The sequence below is a fragment of the Rosa rugosa genome, chromosome 7 (assembly GCF_958449725.1).
Source record: "Rosa rugosa chromosome 7, drRosRugo1.1, whole genome shotgun sequence".
Taxonomy (NCBI): Eukaryota; Viridiplantae; Streptophyta; class Magnoliopsida; order Rosales; family Rosaceae; genus Rosa; species Rosa rugosa.
This window is the reverse complement of record NC_084826.1, coordinates 26,402,394-26,421,530: the sequence shown is the minus strand read 5'-3', so window position 1 is coordinate 26,421,530 and position 19,137 is coordinate 26,402,394. Positions and strand designations below refer to the sequence as shown.

The 19,137-nt window shown below is 38.1% G+C and overlaps 1 protein-coding gene across 2 annotated transcripts; it reads left to right on the top strand.

Annotated features, from left to right (window-relative positions):
* The first annotated feature begins 5,869 nt into the window (after window positions 1–5,869).
* On the top strand, window positions 5,870–17,293 carry LOC133720646 (uncharacterized). Of its 2 annotated transcripts, none has more exons than XM_062147056.1 (20): window positions 5,870–6,362; window positions 6,695–7,065; window positions 7,161–7,257; window positions 7,373–7,450; window positions 7,584–7,643; window positions 7,792–7,896; window positions 8,014–8,124; window positions 8,470–8,511; window positions 8,647–8,760; window positions 8,835–9,022; window positions 10,973–11,262; window positions 11,356–11,471; window positions 11,584–11,626; window positions 11,722–11,813; window positions 12,496–12,544; window positions 14,434–14,504; window positions 14,616–14,735; window positions 14,962–15,062; window positions 15,815–15,860; window positions 17,012–17,293. In XM_062147056.1, the coding sequence occupies exons 1-20, from the start codon at window positions 6,126–6,128 to the stop codon at window positions 17,054–17,056; spliced, it is 2,376 nt and encodes a 791-aa protein (XP_062003040.1). In that variant the 5' UTR covers window positions 5,870–6,125; the 3' UTR covers window positions 17,057–17,293. The 2 variants fall into 2 exon arrangements, with proteins under 2 accessions (XP_062003040.1, XP_062003039.1); XM_062147055.1 differs by having other exon boundaries at window positions 11,350–11,471.
* The last annotated feature ends 1,844 nt before the right edge of the window (window positions 17,294–19,137 follow it).

Below are 19,137 nucleotides of genomic sequence, written 5' to 3'. Positions count from 1 at the left end.
GTAGGGGAAGATGATAGCCATACAAGTGAGCCTCCCAGGCTCGGGTGATAGCCTCTCAGGCTAAAGTACTCTCATATACTCCCGTATATACCCTTACGCCACTATGTGTGGCGATTAGGATACTGGGCTTTAGTATTACTGTCACAAAGACAGTAACCAGCGCCACAAAGGCGGACGGGCTTCCGTGATCCCATCATGTCGCCACAAAGGCGGACTCAATGCTAGCATGATAAATAATCACCCAAGGTATGGCAAAAGAAATCCGAAAACCAAATAAATCTATAAATACATAAGGCTTCCCCATCTCTAGCAAATGAATTTCCAACGACGTGTCCCACAAGCCAAGATAATCTCAAGTTCAAAGTAAATAGGTGAGAAATAATAATAAAACATAATCTCCGTAAACCGAAACAAAACCAATTCCAAAATCATCAACAATGCATTCCCAATGCCAAAACCGAAAGTCGATAAATAAATAAGAAAATAACTCAATCGAAATCCCATTTCGAAAATCCTTTAAAAATCTCAAATTGACGAATAGAAATATAATTAAATAGTATAATTCCGGAAATCACCTCAGAAATAAATAATTCGTCAAATAATATTAAAAAAATCATAACCAACTTCGGAAACAAATCATTAACGAAAGCAATTATATGAGATAAAGCGAAATCAATCTCCGCAATTAAATCATATGCTCGAAATGTAATGTGATAATTAAATAGAACATACTTTAAGAACTAAATGCATGCATCATTTACTAAAAAACAAAAGTCCACTCACAGTACTATTTAGGCGATCACGCATACGAGTTCCTTCGTCGAGCAATATCTCGGTACATCACCTTGTACACAATTATATTCCGTGAATAACTATTCAACAATTTAATACGATTCCTAAAATCAAATCCTCATAATCACATCTCCACTTCTTCTCGGATTCAACCCAAATTATACCACTAATACTAATTCGTTAATTTAAAGGTTCCAAGGCAGAACCGAGAGATATCCGACAGCCGGATTCTCATAAATCGATAATGGAATTCTAAATTCCGGAAATTTCATAATCAAGTAATCAACACAACTTTTCTTCAATTCCAACCAAATTCACATTTACGAGCTCTACATCAATTATAGGATTTAATAGGCTAAAAATCGAAGCCAGAAAACTGCCCTACGTGCCTCCACGCGCCACCTACAGTGGCGGCACGTGGGGTCCACGCGCCGCTGGCCACCACCTCCAATGGCCACCAAATTTTGGCAGTGGCTTCATCTCAACCTCCTTAACACTTCTTTCAACTACCACCAAGCCAGAAAACAACTACAACTGCCTCAACAATTAAGAAAACAGTAAACCCAGATTTATGAATAGTACCCAGAAATTCAAACCTTCGATTTTTCCTCCACGTTTCGATTCTCGGCAAAAGCTTTGGGGAGGATGATCTACGTCTCAAGCCGCTTCTGATCGACCAATTTTGTCGCCGGAGGTGGCCGGAATGGGAAGAAATCGGCGTTGACCATTCTGCTACAGTAACCGCAAGTTTCTCGGCGTTGGGTCTTCATTTTCCGGCCATGACTCGGCGAGCTATCACCGCAGGCATGTCCATGAGGAGGAGAGGAAGCGAACGGTGGCCACGGTTCGCTCGCAGGTGGCCGGACGTGCGAGATGGCCGGAGTTGCAGAGGAGAGAGAACGCGGGGGGAGGAGGAGAGAGAGAGGAAAAAAAAAAGTTACCGGCTGCCACAGTAAAAATTCAAATATATACGAATCTACCATGAACAGTAACTTTTGTTTTCCGCTTATAACTTCGGCATACGAACTCCAATTTTTACATACCGCATATGCACGCGCTCGGTTTAACGTCCTCTACGATTTTTATGAAGAAAATTTCCTCAAATTTTGACCCAAATGAAAAGTCAACTTTTTAGGGCCACTAAAAGTACTGAAACGACAGTAAAAGTGAAAGTAAAGGTCGTTTACCGTCCAAATGACTAGTAAACCGGTGAATTCAGGTTCGGGACGTTACACGATCAATATCATAAACATATATCCTATAAAAGAGTCAAATTAATTATTAAAGTGGAAGGTGAGAATACGTTGATAGGTAAACAAGCTCATTAGTAAATATAAAGTGAAATTGTAAATAGACGAAAAATATATACATATAACTAGATATAAATGGAGATTACGCTATAGCAAGCAATTTGCTAGCGCTTATCTTCCTTCAATCATCGTAATGGTAGGTTCATTCTTGGAGGAATTAGTATGTTCAGGCGGTTGGACATGAGAATTATTTAGGCATTGTATCTTGCAGTCATTGAATTCGTCTTCAATATTCAAAGATGTAATGTACTGATGATAATCTGGTACTTCCGCCCGTGTGATCTTCCAAAACCCATCATCATTATCATCTTTTTTTCCTTGCAATGGTACTGACTTCTTATTTGTTTCTCTCACAGAACAATTCAGTTTTCCTTACGCACCCACCGGTCCAGTCTCATTTGCTCCATTCCTGGTCTAACTTTGGTATAAACCCTTTCAAACAGTTACCGATTGGAGATTCAGAAACATTGCAGACCCCATAAGGCCCACATGCTCCATAGATGTCATATGGGTTCTTCTGTGTATCGCAGTAGAGTGACCAGTCCCTACCATTTGGTGCATACATAAGCTTCAACTTTCCCTGTAAAGAGACGTCTAGATATGCTGCAAGAGTGCCAAATAATTCATAAAAGAAATACTGCGTTCCTTGTTCTACATTTTCATCTAGTTTAAATCCACTAAGATATCGATCGTCCATATCTAAGAGGCCGATGAACTTTGATTTATCCCATGGCCCACTTCTCCATAAGGGAGTTGATTGATTAGTCCAAATGATCACTTGTGTTGGCGTCTCTGTTGCTCGTCCAACTTCAACTGCATATCACTAGAGGCCTGCATCATTTGAGAATAGCAAAGGAAATGGTGCAGATCGGTGAAAGTCTCACCCTCTTCTTTCTTGCTTTCTTCCTCTCCGCGGCTGCTGTCATCTGCTTCATCACGGTCCTCCTCACACTGTTGTGTTCCTTTCATTCTCCCTCTGTTTTCTTTTCATGTAGCACTTATATAGTGAACTGGTGATGAGTTTGACTTCTAATCAACCTGGAGGGTTTTGGAGTTCCACTACAATTGAAATAGTTTGGGAACTTGTATTCCAATAACCCGCAAAGGCTACAACTCGATCTTATCTTTGCAATTGTATTGTTATCTAGACTCTTCACAAAGCTAGGAGTCTTAACACATTTTTGTGAAACCCAATATAGGCCAGCTTGATGACTCTAAGCTTTTTATTTTGCTTAGAGTTTCAATAGCTATCAATCTCGTCCATTCTTTCTTCTTCTTTTTTAATTTGAGGTTTTTAATTTTAAATAAAGCGCTCATATTTTCCTGCGGTGGTCGGGCCTCGTTGTAATTGCATGCGTGAATTTTTTCGTTTCAACACACATATGAGCCTACAAACATTTATGAGGATAATGCTGCTTGTATTGAACGAATGAAGTAAGGCTACATCAAATAGATATTCTCGGAGATATCTTGTCTGAGTTGTAATAGGGTTAATCTTAGAGATATTCTCAGAGATATCTTCGTAGATATCCATTCATTGTACGATTATGTTTCCATGTACAACTTTGATTCTATGCTTGTAATCCTTTATATAAAGAGACCCTTATTAACAATGAAAGACACAACAATTTCTCTCCCAATTTCGATTTCCTAAAACAACAACAAGAATTTGCAAAAAAACTGCCACATGGTCTTTTCTTTTAATTTTTCTATTCTTTTGTACATTTTAATACCCTAATTTAAAAATAAAAAAAAGATTGTCTAGATGGGTAGGATCGAGGATTGATTAGCAACATGTCTAAGCAAGTTTGCTGATAGGTATGATGTGAGGGAGAGAGAAATTCATCAATACAATTTGGTTGTCTCTTACAAAAATCATAAAATAATTTGATTGACGAGTTGCTATTTGAAAACTTGTAGCTTGTGCTTTTACGGCAAACTTTGAATCATTTTCAAAAATTTGATATCTCAAAATAATTTCCAAGTCGAAACTGAATTTCTTGAAATTTTTATAGTTTTACTATGTAGCTACATGGAATGTATTTTCACCCAACTTCGATATTTTAACAGGGATACCACTTTCTGTAACGTCCCAAGCTGCACCTCATCATCTTAAGCACTTCACAGTGCTGCGAGTCTCTAAAACATAAACCGAACGCTCGATTTACATCCTAGAGAGCCGCTAGACATTTTGTTTAATAAATTATTCGTAAACGTATAGCGGAGCTTACAAGTAATTTTGAGGTGAAATCTTTAAACCACTACTCAGTTTGTTCGTCTAGAACTTGATATGAATAATAAACTTCAAGAAATAAGGTTTAGCAAAGGTTGACACAAGACTCACTTCCAACAAGTTCCGGAAAACAAAGTTCGAGAAATAGAATTTAGAATAAAGTCCAAACGATGATTTACCGAACTTGTACCGCACACCCAGCTCCGTCCGTTGTTGTCCTGTCACCAGTGCACAGTACCTGCGTCCACATTGTTGCAGGGGTGAGCTTTCGTCCTCGCTGCTCTACAGGAACTCTACCTCGACTAGATTTGAAACTACTAAATATATTTTTGGGATCCCAGTATGAAAACATGGTTAAACTAAAGATTTCAAGGAACGACAAACTTTATAATGTTTTTCAACTTGAAAACTAATGCATGATGCTTAAATAAATACGGCACTAAATCCAAGTATTACCTGATGGCCGGTCCCATAGACCCACTACACGACCTTAACTCAAATTAATTTATAACTAGGTAATCGTAGCGAGAGCGTCCACTACCTAGTTACACACACGTACCGGGCCCGTCATTACGATCGGAATACCTGGACGACCAGCGTAACTAACCCTTCGGAGGTTAAGGGGATCGAACCCAAGGAAGTCAGTGCCACCTTTCGCTCTCAAGCCATCACATCTCTCACAGTTTGGTCAGTACGCATTGCATTTTAACGTCCACCAAACTACATGGACTAAACATGCATCATTTTATACAAATGTAATATAATAAAACCACTAATCGAGGAGAGTCTCGAATCCCCTACCTGGATTCAGATGTTTTTCCTCACGTACTCCGAGAGTCGCGAACCTTCCGTTCCTCGGGTAACTGGAGTCCTAAGTTCCGACATTTCGATAGTTTTGGTTACCAAACGTGGAATTAGGTAACTGAGTGGCTATTATGGTGAGTAGTAATATTAGTTGAGAAAAGGAAAATAGGGTGGTGCCCTTAGTAATTTTAGGGGTGCACCCATGGTGAAAGTGGTATTAGAGCAGTGCTTTCAAAGTTTTTGAATTTCGTCGATTTAAAAACTCTGGTACCACTTTCTGTAACGCCCCTTAATTTTGAAAATTTGAATTTTGGTTCAAGTGGTTTAACTTGAATGCTAGTGTTATAAATTGTGCTCAAGGAATTTTAACAAATTTTCGAAATTGAAGGGCGTTACGCTATTGATTTATCTTCTTATAGAATTTCATGACATTATCGAAGGTAGATGAGAGCCAATATGAGGGGACAATAGAGTGGGAAGTGAAGTTGAGATTGTTCAAAAGCTTCCTCTAAGAGAAAATAAAAAATAAATTTGTGGAGCATTTATTTAGGGAAAAAAAAAAAGTAGAGTAGGTGAAATGTATTATTTAAAAAACCTGCAGTGCAAAACTTCAAATTTTTAAGAATTTAATCCAGTTTTTTTTATTACAAAATTTAAACCAATTTTTTTTGTTTATTACAAAATTTTAAACCAATTTTTTCTAAAACGAAAAAGAAGGATATTTAAATGATACGGGTAGAGACTTTACGGAGAAAACTGTGTAGTATTTTTCTTCTTCTCATTTCTCAACACTCTGTTGGATTTGGCTCCATTATCACCACTACCATTCTTCTCCGATTGAAATTCTCAGAGATTGGAACTGAAGCCGTCACCACCACCAGCAGGCAGTAGTAGTTACGAGCAGAGTTGCAGTAGACGACGAAATCGAATCAAATGGAGTGAAGGCGAGCAAGAAGCCCTAGCCCAAACGCAGAGAGAGGACGACGATGGAGAACGGTTACGATCGGAAATTCGCTGAGAAATTCTCCGGGCTGGCGATTTCCGGCGGCGCCGGTGATCCTATTCGCTCCCCTAATAACAACAGCAACAACAACAATGATAGCAGCTTGTTTCAGGTTATGAAGGCCGTGGAAGCTGCGGAGGCCACGATTAAGCAACAGGTGGAAGAGAACATCCGATTGAGGACTGAGCTTCAGAACAAGATTCTTGAGCTCGATAGATATGTGAGTCCTCGAGATTTTCCCCTTTTCTTTACTTATTTCTTGGAATTTCTTGTCTTGTCTTAGTGTTCATTTCTAGAAAATTAGTGGTGAATGATAGATTCAACTAGTGTACGGCGGAATTCAGAATAATGATGTAGCTTGTTAAGTTCAGTACAAAAGGATTGCTTCTCTAGACTGCAGTCTTTATCCAGTCAAACTGTAGTTCTTCTATCGGATTTCCGGTTCATTGATTATACTCTAGTCTGGTAGTGTTGATGCCTCTTCGTCAAGTTGGATCAGTAATAGTATGCCCTCGTCATGCATTTGTGTTTTTTTAATTTTAACATTGGCAGAAAGTAGAGGAATCGGGAGCACAAAGGCCGCGTTCCGATGATCCTTGGTCTGAGCGCGTCCAAGGATCTTATGAAGCTCATCAACCGGTTCCCCCTGTCAGTAGTCCGGTTCCCCCTGTCGGTAGTCAAGAAGATAGGATTAGGAGTGCGGTCAATACTTCTGTACTTGATCCATCTGGTACACTAGTTCTACACCAAGAGAGTCTGAAGCCAAGGGCTGATGCTCCTCTACAAAGTAATGCGGAAACCCACTCCTCAAGCAGCAAGATCAATGGAACAATGAAGGAACTTCCGGGTAGTCAGCAGCCTGCGGATAATGCTGGCTTGTCTCACTTATCTTCACCATCCACAACATCCTTCTCTCCCGGAAGGTATTTCACTTCAAATGGGGACAATGAAGCATTCGTGTTTACATATCTGAATACTTATCTGAACAAATTTAGATGAGCTTTTGTGTTTGCCGTAGGTTTAATACGCAAGGAGAATATGATCCAAGGTTCAATTTTTCTGGACAAGGGTTGATGCCTATAACTGAATTAAATCCTAGAAGCCTCTGGAAGCAGGTATGGCCATATATTTATACTAGATGTTAATTTTCTCATCTTCTATTTTAAGGTCTACTTTCTTATGGACTAAATTTACATCTACTTTCTGATGGACCAAATTTACATTTTTTAGGATCTTATTGTCAAGATTCATGAACATGAAGAAGAGATCATGCAATTACGGAAACATCTGTCTGATTATTCCGTAAAGGTAAAAGGCATATATGACATTTCGATATTGACATGGCAGCGGAATTTATTTTTGAATTGTTTCAGACTTATATGCCATTTGAACTCCTTGTTGATTGAAGTGACTAATATTTAGTACTATGAATCTTTAATAGGAAGCACAAATACGCAATGAAAAATATGTTCTGGAGAAGCGCATTGCTTATATGCGTCTGGTAGGCAGAATTTTGTTTATATTCTTTACTACAATTTTACATTGCACCCTTTCTCTCTCCCCTCCACCTTTTTTTTTTTTTTTTTTTTCTGGGTACATGGGCATCATATAAATATAATTTCTTTCTTATTGTGTTTTGTTGCTACTAGGCCTTTGATCAACAGCAACAGGATCTTGTTGATGCTGCATCAAAAGCTTTATCTTACCGACAAGACATAATTGAGGAAAATATACGCCTCACATATGCATTACAGGTGCTTTGCTTTTGCTCCATTGTTTCTGGTGCACTCTTGTTATGAAAACCTACAAACTTGTTAGTTGTCTTGTTTTGCTTAATTGAATACTTTTTTGTTTTGATTCTGTTGTGTCAGGATGCACAGCAAGAGAGATCGACATTTGTTTCATCCTTGCTGCCACTTCTTGCAGAGTACTCTTTGCAGCCACCCGTTCTTGATGCCCAATCAATTGTCAGCAATGTCAAGGTCAACCGGGGAACTTTAGTATAATATGTTAAAGACTATTCATGTCTCAGGATGAATAACAGGAAAATATAGTGGGATTCATAAATCATTTTCAATTTGTTGAATGTTAAAAATAATGCAACATAATCTTATCATGCTAGCCGGTAAAGAAATCTTTATAATTGCAGATTGCAGAAGTACCTTGTTCTCTCTCTCTCTCTCTCCCCCCCCCCCCCAAAAAAAAAAAAAAAAGGAAAAAAAGAAAGGAAACAAATGGAATTGAGTTCAGTTCTTGAACAAGTCAGATTTAGTACTTCTAAATTGCATGCATGAAGTTTAGTGTTTTGATCTTCTGCTATTTTACAGGTTCTTTTTAAACATTTGCAAGAAAAGCTCCTTCTTACTGAGGTATGTATTGGAAATTTGATGGGCTAAATATTTAAAGTTAGACCTTCTCTTGGAATGCTATCATAAGTCTTTATGAATCACATTCTTTTTTCCACAAAAATTGATTATTTGGATATGTATATTCCTTTGTAACAGACAAAACTAAAGGAGTCACAGTATCATTTACGACCTTGGAACTCAGAGTTGAATAACTCTAACATTCCCATGCAGTCACCATCTCACTCTCTTGGTTCAGTATTGACAACTTCAGTATGTTCATGTCTTCTTGTTCTTCCTCTTATCATGTCATAAAAAACTTCTCATGTTCATATGCATTCAAGCAGAACAAAAATGGGCTTGAACTGGTTCCTCAGCAAACATATTCCCAGGGAAAAGCACCCGTTTCTGCTTCTGATGTTCAGACTACCAGGGATTGGGATCTATTGGGTCGTGATCAGAGTGCTTTGGATGGTGTTGTCAATAGGAATGTGGAACCCAATGACCTGGGGAGGTATTCACCTTTTGCTAGCAGGTGAGCCTGGTCAAATGGAGACTGCTTCTGTGAACTGAATACACATTACAACCATCTGCATTTGTTGGTGGGTTCTGATTTCATTGGATTTTTATTGTTCATTGGTCTTGTATGGATGAATTATGGTCCAGCATGCATCTTAATATCTTATTGAAACCCGATGAAAGACTCAGTTTTTCGATCCTAATTCATCCATCATACCCAAATGTTTGTAGGTGGTCTTAGAGTTTGTCTATCAGTTAGGTCCTTACTAGTGCTAACTATGAAAGGCTCTGCTATACTCCATGATTTACTTTGGAAATTTAGTGCCAAGTTGTTATTTCAGCTTCTACTGAAACTTCTGGAAAGTCTTTCATAGAATTAATCTTTCCAAACTGTGAAGCAACTTGCAATTTGGTTAATAAGGAGTGCGGGGGGATGTGAAGGAGGATTTTTATCCTTTAAATGGTGAAAGGAGAGAGTAAAGCTAGTCTACTCCTTCTGTTTTGTTGGACAACCACTAGATCCCACATAGGATGGGCTTCATGTGTCGTCTGCCCTCATGGAGAGGCAAAGGCTGGTAAATGCCCTGTACCATGAAATCAACATATAAGTAGGAATGGGGATTGAAGACTTTAACCCAGGACCTCCTACAATCAAAGTTCCTCTTTGTCTTAGGACCTCCTTCAATCAGGCAAATGTTTGTCTTTGTTCTTGAGCTTCTTCTTTTTTTTTTGGGTCCTGTAGGCAAACATTATATGTTGCTATATTAACACTCAATGATATTTTATTTTATTTTGAAACAAATGTTGATCAACTTAGAGACAAGAAAGAAAGCCATGGACAAGTTCACCGCTAGTGCAGGAAATCAAACTAACACAGAAGACTACAACAAGACTAGCCTGAGAAAAGAGATAAACCCTAGGTCAAAAACGTAAAAACTCAACCACCATAGCCTTCCAGTCTAGAAAAAGAGTGGAGAACGTTTAGTCTTTAAATTTAACCGAAACTGAAGCCGCTGTCAAGAACCTAAATTTCTTCCAAAGGTCCTCCAGCCCCACTCCATCATATTCAGATTCATTTATTCCTTTCCATCCAAATTACCCAATTACAAAACACTGCAATCCCAAAGAGCCTTTTTCCCTTTGTTAGCCTTTTTCCCTTTGCCAAAGTCAGTGAGAATTTCACTTCAGAGGCAAAGCACCCTACTGGATATTCTCAGCTCACTCCAGCCATTTGGTAATGTTATAAGCTAAGCGTCATTTTAGTATGATCTCTATGGTGAGCTTAATCACTCTAGAAACTCATTGTAAGGAATGTGGACCAAACACAATTGTCTGACATTGAAGAACACAAGAAGTGTCGGTTATGTATCATCACTGAATTGCACCAACATTTTGGGATGATATTCCACACGTGGATGGGTCCATGGAGCCTACCCTGACCATTTATGTTGGTCCTAACAATGTATTAGACCTAGGTAGTTGAGTTGGGGACAATACCAGTGCAGTGGGGGGGTCCGAGATTCCTGAGGCCCAACACAAGATTATAAGCTGGTGAATCAGCAAAGATCACTAATTGATCGAGTACTCATGCGTCAAGAACCAGTTATTGTTTCTTGATAGACCTTTGGAAATTTAGAGTGTCATGCATAAAAAAGCCATGAATCCCGTCAAGTTTGACAGCCAATTTATGGTCTTTACAGGGCCAAGCAGCATCAAGCCAACAAACTTTGCATCATATCAGTTCCGAATAGCTTATTTCTCAAAAGCTTAAACATTTCAAATATTGGGTGCTTTAAGATTTCATTCTTTGTCTTCACTTATTCACAAAATGTTGAAATATGAGTGAAATTTTCTCCTCGTTATATATAGACTGTTTGTTATTACCTAGAATTAAAGCCATATAATGTGTGAATTGCTTTGAAGTTAGAATGCAGTCTCTCACTCAAGTGTTTCAATTGTTTACTAGGAATTCTGCAGCACAAGATACACCTACTCATCTTGATGTTACTCGAGGTGATGCACCAATAACTCGTTATAGTGAAGAAACCACCAATAAACAGGTCACATTTCGTGATCCTGTCAGGAACACAGAGCTTGATGATCAAGATCCTGAGGGAAACCAAAATGAGAGAGAAATGGCAACCAATTGGAGTCCAGGAAACACTCCTTACACAACAACACCTGATGACCCCGGCTCCTCGTATCATAATTTTCTACCACCAGTTTTGGAAGAACCGTCTTCTTCATTTTCTGAGGGTCATGATCCATTCTACCCTTGAACTTTGTTTATTCGTCTTAGCAGTGAACTGGATGCTTTGAAACCTAACATGTTGCAATATGCAGCTGCAGATGATGATCCATTACCAGCTATCGAGAACCTCCAAATTTCAGGAGAAGCTTTTCCGGGGAGAGAACTTCAAGCGTGCGGGTACTCTATCAATGGGACAACCAGTTGCAATTTTGAGGTGTGGTTTTGAATATACCTTCAGAGTCCTCAACATCATCCACTCCCTCACCCACAAACACTATGGCTAAACTAATGTGGGACAATACTAATAAGTCTTTTGTTTTTTTTAGTGGGTACGCCATATGGAAGATGGATCAGTTAATTATATCGAGGGTACTGATCTTTTCCTCTTACATTATGGATGTTGGTTACTTTTGCTTTTCCCTATATCATGTCAATTCTAAGTTTTCCTGACTTTCTGATGATAGGAGCAAAGCAACCAAACTATCTAATTACTGCTGACGATGTTCATACATATCTTGCTATTGAAGTCCAGCCTCTTGATAACAGGAATCGCAAGGTATTGTCTCAACTATAGTTACAAAGAGATGGCTTGTGTATCTTGATGTCAGGGTAATGTCTGGTGAATGTGGGTTGTCCTCCCTGCAAGCTCTCTCTCTTCCCTTTCTCTCTCTCTCTCTCTCCACCCCCCAACACCAGCCCCTCTATCTTCAGTTGGGATGGGGGAAGAAGGTTTTAGAATTCCCAGTGTGAGGCTTGAAATGAAAGAAATTCATGAGGTGGCTAATTAGTTTGATGTTCAATCATTGTGCACAGAAAGTTACGATGTATCTATCTAGAATAATTTTGTTTAATTGGCAGTTAGTCACCTTAGAATAACAAAGCAATCACGTTGGTCTTTATCCCCTCTGAATCATGTGGCACCAAGGTCTAAAATTGCAATATTTTTGGTGCTATTTTGTCATTAATATACTTCTCAGAAGGGACAAAATAACGGCAGCTTTCCCCATTTTATCATCAATAATTCAATCTTCAATGGCAAGATTTCCATTTATGGCCAAAACTTCTAAATTGTCCTCATATTTCTGTATCATGAGATTTTGGTTCTTTCATCACTTGTTCAATCCTCTGCGTCGTGCTATAAGTGTTCGAATGATTTAATTAAATACATGTTGAATCCAAGTGTCTCCGTTGTGACTGTATTAATTGTTGTTTGTTGGGTAACTTCTTTTCGTTTGTAGGGAGAGCTTGTAAAGGTTTTTGCAAATGAGAACAAAAAGATTGTCTGTGGTAAGTATTTTGACTAAGATACATTGTTATATAAATATACATACCAGCTTGACTGTTGTTTCATCTTTCATATATGATATCTTATTTATGGGTTTTGTATTTCATCTCACAAGGGTCAGAGATTAGGTTTGATACCCATAACTGCTGAACGTTCTTATCCATACCCTAAGGGACTTGCTTGGAATTTTTACGGACCTACACACACACGCACCTACAACACACACACATTAGATAGCCAACAGTGTGATTAATGTGAAGCATGGATTATCTGAGGCACTGAGGACTTAGCTTCCTGTTTTAATACTTCTTAACACATGAGCATTTTGAAAATGAGAAACACAAAAGGATTTAGCTCTTGGAGTACCCTTTAAACTCTATATCGAGGCCGACAATCCCAGCTGACAACAAAAATTCAGGTTTTTGCCTTTTCCATTGCTTCCAAGGCTTCAGTGAATCTGAAGCCTCATAAAGGATTGAGCTCTTGGAGTACCCTTTAAACTCTATATCGAGGCTGACAATCCCAGCCGACAACAAAAATCCAGCTAGTCAGTTGGTTTTTGCTTTTTCCATTGCCTCTAAGGCTTCAGTGAATCTGAAGCCTCATATTGAGTGCAAAAGAATTTCAGAATTTTATCATTGTGCCCCATTTTTTCTGATCTTCTGAAGTAAAGAGATTGTACTACCTGCAAATTGCAAATGAGAAACTTCTGCCATTTGTCTCCCCGTTTGCAGCCCTTCTACCTGTTGGAAGATGTTGACAAAGATATTAATCAATATCCCACTCCACAACAAAACTTCAGCTAGTTGCTCTATATCCTTATTAATTCCTTGCAAGGCTTTTGATTTTGAAGCCTGATACCGAGCGAAAAGAAAAAGAAAAGATCATGCCCCATTTTCCCTCATCCCATGTAGTACAGAAGAGTTTATCATCTGCGGATTGCAAATGAGAAACTTCTGCCATTTGTCTCCCTGTTTGCAGCGCTTCTACCTGTTGCAAGAGTTTGATGAAGATATTTATTATTGAGATGAGGTTGATTACTTAAACAGCCAATTAATGCTTATAGAACTTTTTAAAACTTATGTGTTTCCTAGTCTAGTTTGGTTCCTACATGCAAGATGCAGAAGAATAGTCACTCAATTAAGATTTTCTCATCTAATTCTAACACCGTGGAAGAGCAGCCAGCCAATTCATTCCAATCATGTGGGGGCTCGATCAACTCCCGAAGTGGGAATTAGTGCTCCATATCACCCAATATTTGGTGCATGTGTTTGGCAAATGTGTGTTCTCACGTAAGGGGGGCTTTTATTGGAATGTAAACCCCCACGTTGATAAGTATAAGCCTTTTAGCATAATATCACAACTTGGGGCCTCCACCCATGGGCCTTGACCAATTAGTTTTTGGGAGGATGCTCTTATTGTAATATGTCTATAATAAACCTGGCTTTAATACCATGTTATAATTAGAGTGTCCACCTAAAACCAATTTGGGGCCATGGCAATGTCCCAATAGGTAATATAATGTTATGTGAGGCTTAGAACCCCTAAAGGTGGATTCTACGGTCTCCAACTCTACCAACTGGTTTCTCATGGCTCTTTCCATTAGTCTGCTCAACACCTCTACTGCAAGTGTGAAAACAAAGATTGGCAACTGATCACCTTGCCTCCAACCTTCTTGAGGCACCAAACTTACCCTTGGTATTCCATTAATCACTGTGGGGAATGTGACTGATTTCAAACATACCCCTAATAACACCACCTAGTGCCAAACGTTATCCAGTATCCACAATCCCGTCTTTTTTCTTGTATTAAATGGTTACCTTTTCTTCATAAATATCACTCAATGCAAAATCCTGTGGTTGTTATACTCTTTCTTTTCCCTTGTTCACAGATCCTGAAATGCAAGGTCAGATAGAGAAGAATTATTATCAAGGTCATTCTTCGTTTAAAATCTATCAGGCGGTATGTTTATACAAGAAAATCTCTAACTTTTACGGAGTATTCTTATATGTTTAGCTAGTTTTTAGATGGAAGTTTATATTTCTTTTTTTAATGTGTGTTTTGTTTTTACAGACAGGATATCTTGATATATGGGAACCTGCTATATTGGCCATTAAGAAGGACAGTTACAGTATTAAGCGTACGGAACCCAGTGGTGCTGTAATCAATGAAAAGTTTTCTCCGACAACTATTGTATGATGTCTTACTTGTTAATCTTTCTGATGTTCTACATGAATTATGGAGGCTTGTTTAGCTCTAAGTTGCAGTAATTGTGGGGGTTGAGGATACTACAGTGGACCATTTACTGATTTTAGAACTAAATAATTTGCTTCTGATTTATTGAGGATTAGTATCTTCATGATTTTGTTGCATGTGGTTCTTACATTATTTCACTGATCTTTTTTCTCTCATCTATTAGGTTGGAATTCCTTATGGAAGCCCTACAGAGTTTGTGCTAACTGGTTCTGGTGGTAGTCAGCATCTCTTAAAAACAGACAATGACCAGGCAGATTATAGCTGGTAAGCAACTAAGGTTTCCATGCAAAAGGGAGGGGGGAAAAAGCAGCTTCCATTGTTTGTCTTTCTGTAAATATGAAATTGTATTTCCTTGGATCTACCCCAGAACTAGGTAGACCAATCATGGACTTTGATTAGTCTCTAGTCATGTGTCCAACTTACATCGTGGATTATACTAGTTTCACTAGCTCCTTGGTCCTGCATGTAATTTCATTTTCATATGTTCTACAACCTACCTTTAGTTAGAAGAATATTTATTTTACTCAATTGGACAATAGTTACTGCCAATGGGACTTTATTTATATTTGTTTATGAAAAAAAAAAAAAACTTTAAATCTATCTTTGCTTATTTCCCTGAAGAGAAACTTAGAAACTTTTTCACCGGCTTTCAGTGGTAAACCTGGATACAGGAGAAATTGCCATGTTCCTGATTTCTTTTAATGCATTATCAAAGCTTGCAGAAAGCAGAGAGTTGTTTATCTGGTACTTGAATAGAGTTATAAACTTGTTATATTTGTCATGCATCCCAATTCATAGGTGTATATGCCATGGTTCTAATATATTATTTTACTTTGATTGGATGTGGTTGTTTAACAAAATATTGATTTCATGGGTTTTTAAGTGAGTTGGTAGTGGACTAGTAGTAATTTGGATGTTTTTTGTAATTATGTTGATCAAATGTTTTGTTGCGTTATTGTTCTTTTAACCCTCCTGATATAAAATGCCGTACTTATTTGTTCCTCTCCTTTTTGCAGTGCTAGAGATACGATTGTGCTCACATTGAGATCATTTATCCTAAGGGTAAATCATTTCAATCCCCAACCTTCTCTCTTTGTTTAAATGGCATGGAACTTTGTTTTTGTAGTTTTTTTCTTCTTTTTTTCTTTTGGCTTCTAATTTAGACGTGTGTTAGAATGAAACATAGCCAGTATTGACATATGTGTAGTTGGGAAATCCAGTTTGAGGCTAGAGAAGTGTCATACAGAGAGGATGTGAACTAGACATAGCTTTTTCCCAACATTTTCCTTGTTGGATGAAGAAACATGGTCATAGTTGTGAGTCAAATTCCGTTGCATATCTCTTGGTTGAAAGTAAAGAGTGGGTAAAAGGTAAGCAGAGGAGATACATTATGAAATAGATTGATATAGAAGAAACCATGATTGGAAGAAGGGAAAAAAAAAAAAAAAAGGTGCATTAAAAGCAAGTTAGATGAATGATAAAGAACAAATTGCTTAGCATTGAGAAGTAACAACATTTTTGTGTTAGATGTCTTCTACAGCATGTCTTGTGTACCTCTACTCTCTTTTCATACAAGTAATGGATGTTATTTAGGGACTTCATGGTGTGTAATTTTCCTTCTTTGGACTTTCTTCTAGTAGGTGAGCCGTATTTGAATGACACCTTCACTTTTTGATGCTGTATACCTTCTTAGATCTTTGTATGCTCTGCAAATTGACAGTTACATCTTTGGGGTTATGGAGTAAACTATTATAGAAACAGAACCAAGCATATGAAGTAAAAGAACATGGGAAGAATCTATGTTTGATGCTTTGTAAAATATGTTGGTTTTGATAAAAATATGAGGTTTTGAGTGTATTACAAAACAGAGTATAGATTATATCTCTAATTAACACCCTACAGTGGTTTGTGATATTGTGGTTTTGGTTATGATTGTAAGAATGTTTGGTTTTTTCACTTTAATAAGAGAAAATAATCGCAGGTTTACAACTTATTTTGTATTCAGTTTGGGAAAATGAAGGGAACAGAGTAATTTTTGCAATGTTTTTGTCATAATGTTCCGATTGTTGTGACTGATTTTGCTGTTTTATCCTTAACCTATTGGTCGGATCATATCCTCAAAGAAGTTTGTAATTCAATTAAGTCATGAGATCGTAATTTTGTTTCATCATCTTCCTTGGCATCGGATTTCACCTATATTTTGGTTCGTGCAGGCTGTTGAGAGAAAGAAAAAGAAAAAGAAAGGACTTCTTTTTTAATGGAATAGTTGTCCGACTCCTGCCCTTGTTGGTATATTTTTTTCGTTATTGTTAAGGGGTGTGCATTATATTGGGCATATAGGCGCGTGCCTTGTGAATTTCCCGAGAGCCTTGTGAGCTATGTTCGGTATTTGTTACAGTAGGAATGCATTGTGTTGTAATTTATTGTATGAGATGATTTGTCTTGTTCTTTTAGTGGGTATATGAGAGGAACGCTAAATTATTTTTTCAACAAAATACTTCAATAACCACCATGAAACAGGGAAAATGCAAAGACTCCCAGTTTGAAGTAAAGAAATTCCAAATGCCCTCACCTCGGTAGACAATCCGTTTCAGTTGGTGTACTTCTGGAGTTCTGGTTGATTGTTCATGAATTGGAACATTCCATTCCATCAACTCTAGACACAACTAGAACTCTAGAAGCTTAAGAATTTTCGGGTCATTTTCTTTTGAAATTTTGGGGAACAACTATCACCCATCTCAGAATCGGGCGAAATGGTCACGATTAAGGCAAGTGGAGGGTGGAGCTGCCACCTGTCAAATGTAATACACGGGTGTCAAGAGGGAGATTGTGTGAACGGCCTTCACTTCTCCAATGCCTAAGTCAATTTATGTATTAATGTTGATAGAATGTCAATAGGCAAAGAGTAAATGCGCAACATCAATGAGAGAGAGAGAGACCTTTTATAGGCGAGCTGAAGTAGAGCCTCATTTTTGTTTTTGATGTGGGACTGATATGCATCAGTTTGTAGCAGATTGCCTTCTCCGGGAGGTAATCTTCAACATGTACGTGAGAGTGCTTTCGGGCCGGATCTAATCAAGCTTGAATATTGATCACATGGGAATGGGGAGAGAATTTGACCAAAAAGCAACAAGGTTCACATAAATGTCCTTAATTAGCAATAACAACAACGACTACAAAATTAGCCTCTTTAAGAACGTGTTTGAAATGAATTACTTCAAAAGAAGAAGGTAACAACTTGATATCTTAAACAAGCATTTTGATACACCAAGGTGTTGCACATGTACCATTGATAATGTCAATAAGCAGGTTTGAAGCTCCTTTTTATAGAGATGCTTTAGAGTTGCTCAATATCCATCTTTTCCTATAAAATTTTAAATCTTAATTTTATCCATCGAATAAAAGTATTATAAATAAACATAAAGAGGTGGCTTTGACAATTTTTTTTTTTTTTTGGGGGGGGGGAGGGGGGGAGCGGGGGGGACCCAACTCAAGCTTTGAGGGGCACGAGACGGCTTAGGGCACGATGTTATGAAATGGTTCATGTAGTTTAACATTGATAATTTGACAATTACCCTGAGTCATAGCGATGATGTTTTTGAAAGATATAGCCATCCTTATCATACAATGATGAGAATAAGAAAAATGTTATTATCATAAATGATACCTGAATTTATCATCCGTCCTGTTGATGGTACACGAACTATAATTTTAATCACAACCAGTATTTAAACTCTTAAATTTCATTTTAAATGGTACCAATCGCGAACTTGTTAAAGGAAAAACAAATTATGTGCCTTCGTCAAAGAGACTAACGGAGAGGGAATCAAGGAATCAGCGATTACCATCAATCAGCACAATTATAGATCAATCAGCATTCAATGTATTTAATGTAATTGATATTTCCGTTGTAATTCTATCCCTATATAAAGGGATTATGAAATGAAATGAGTAGACCAATTCCAATTGTCATTTTACTTTAACACGTTATCAGCACGTTCAGAGCCAATAGCCAAAAGAAAAAAAAAAAACCATAATTTTCTAGTCTCTTTCTTCTTTCCGTCGAGAGAAAAAAAAAACCAAGAAAAAACCCTAAGAAGAAAAAGTCTTCTTCTCTGCCGCCAATTCAAAAAAAAAAAAAAAAAAAAAATCTCTAGCCTCCATCAGCCCTGCGCATCACTGCCTTCGATCCGGCCCAACACTGCGCAGATCCCATCGCTGTTGCTCCTCATCCCCGCCTCAGCCCCGTGCGGCCAACTCGCCCAACGCACACAGCGCCCCCATCCATCGCTGCTGCAACAGCCCACCCGGCCCGCCTACGCAGCCCAACCGGTCCGCT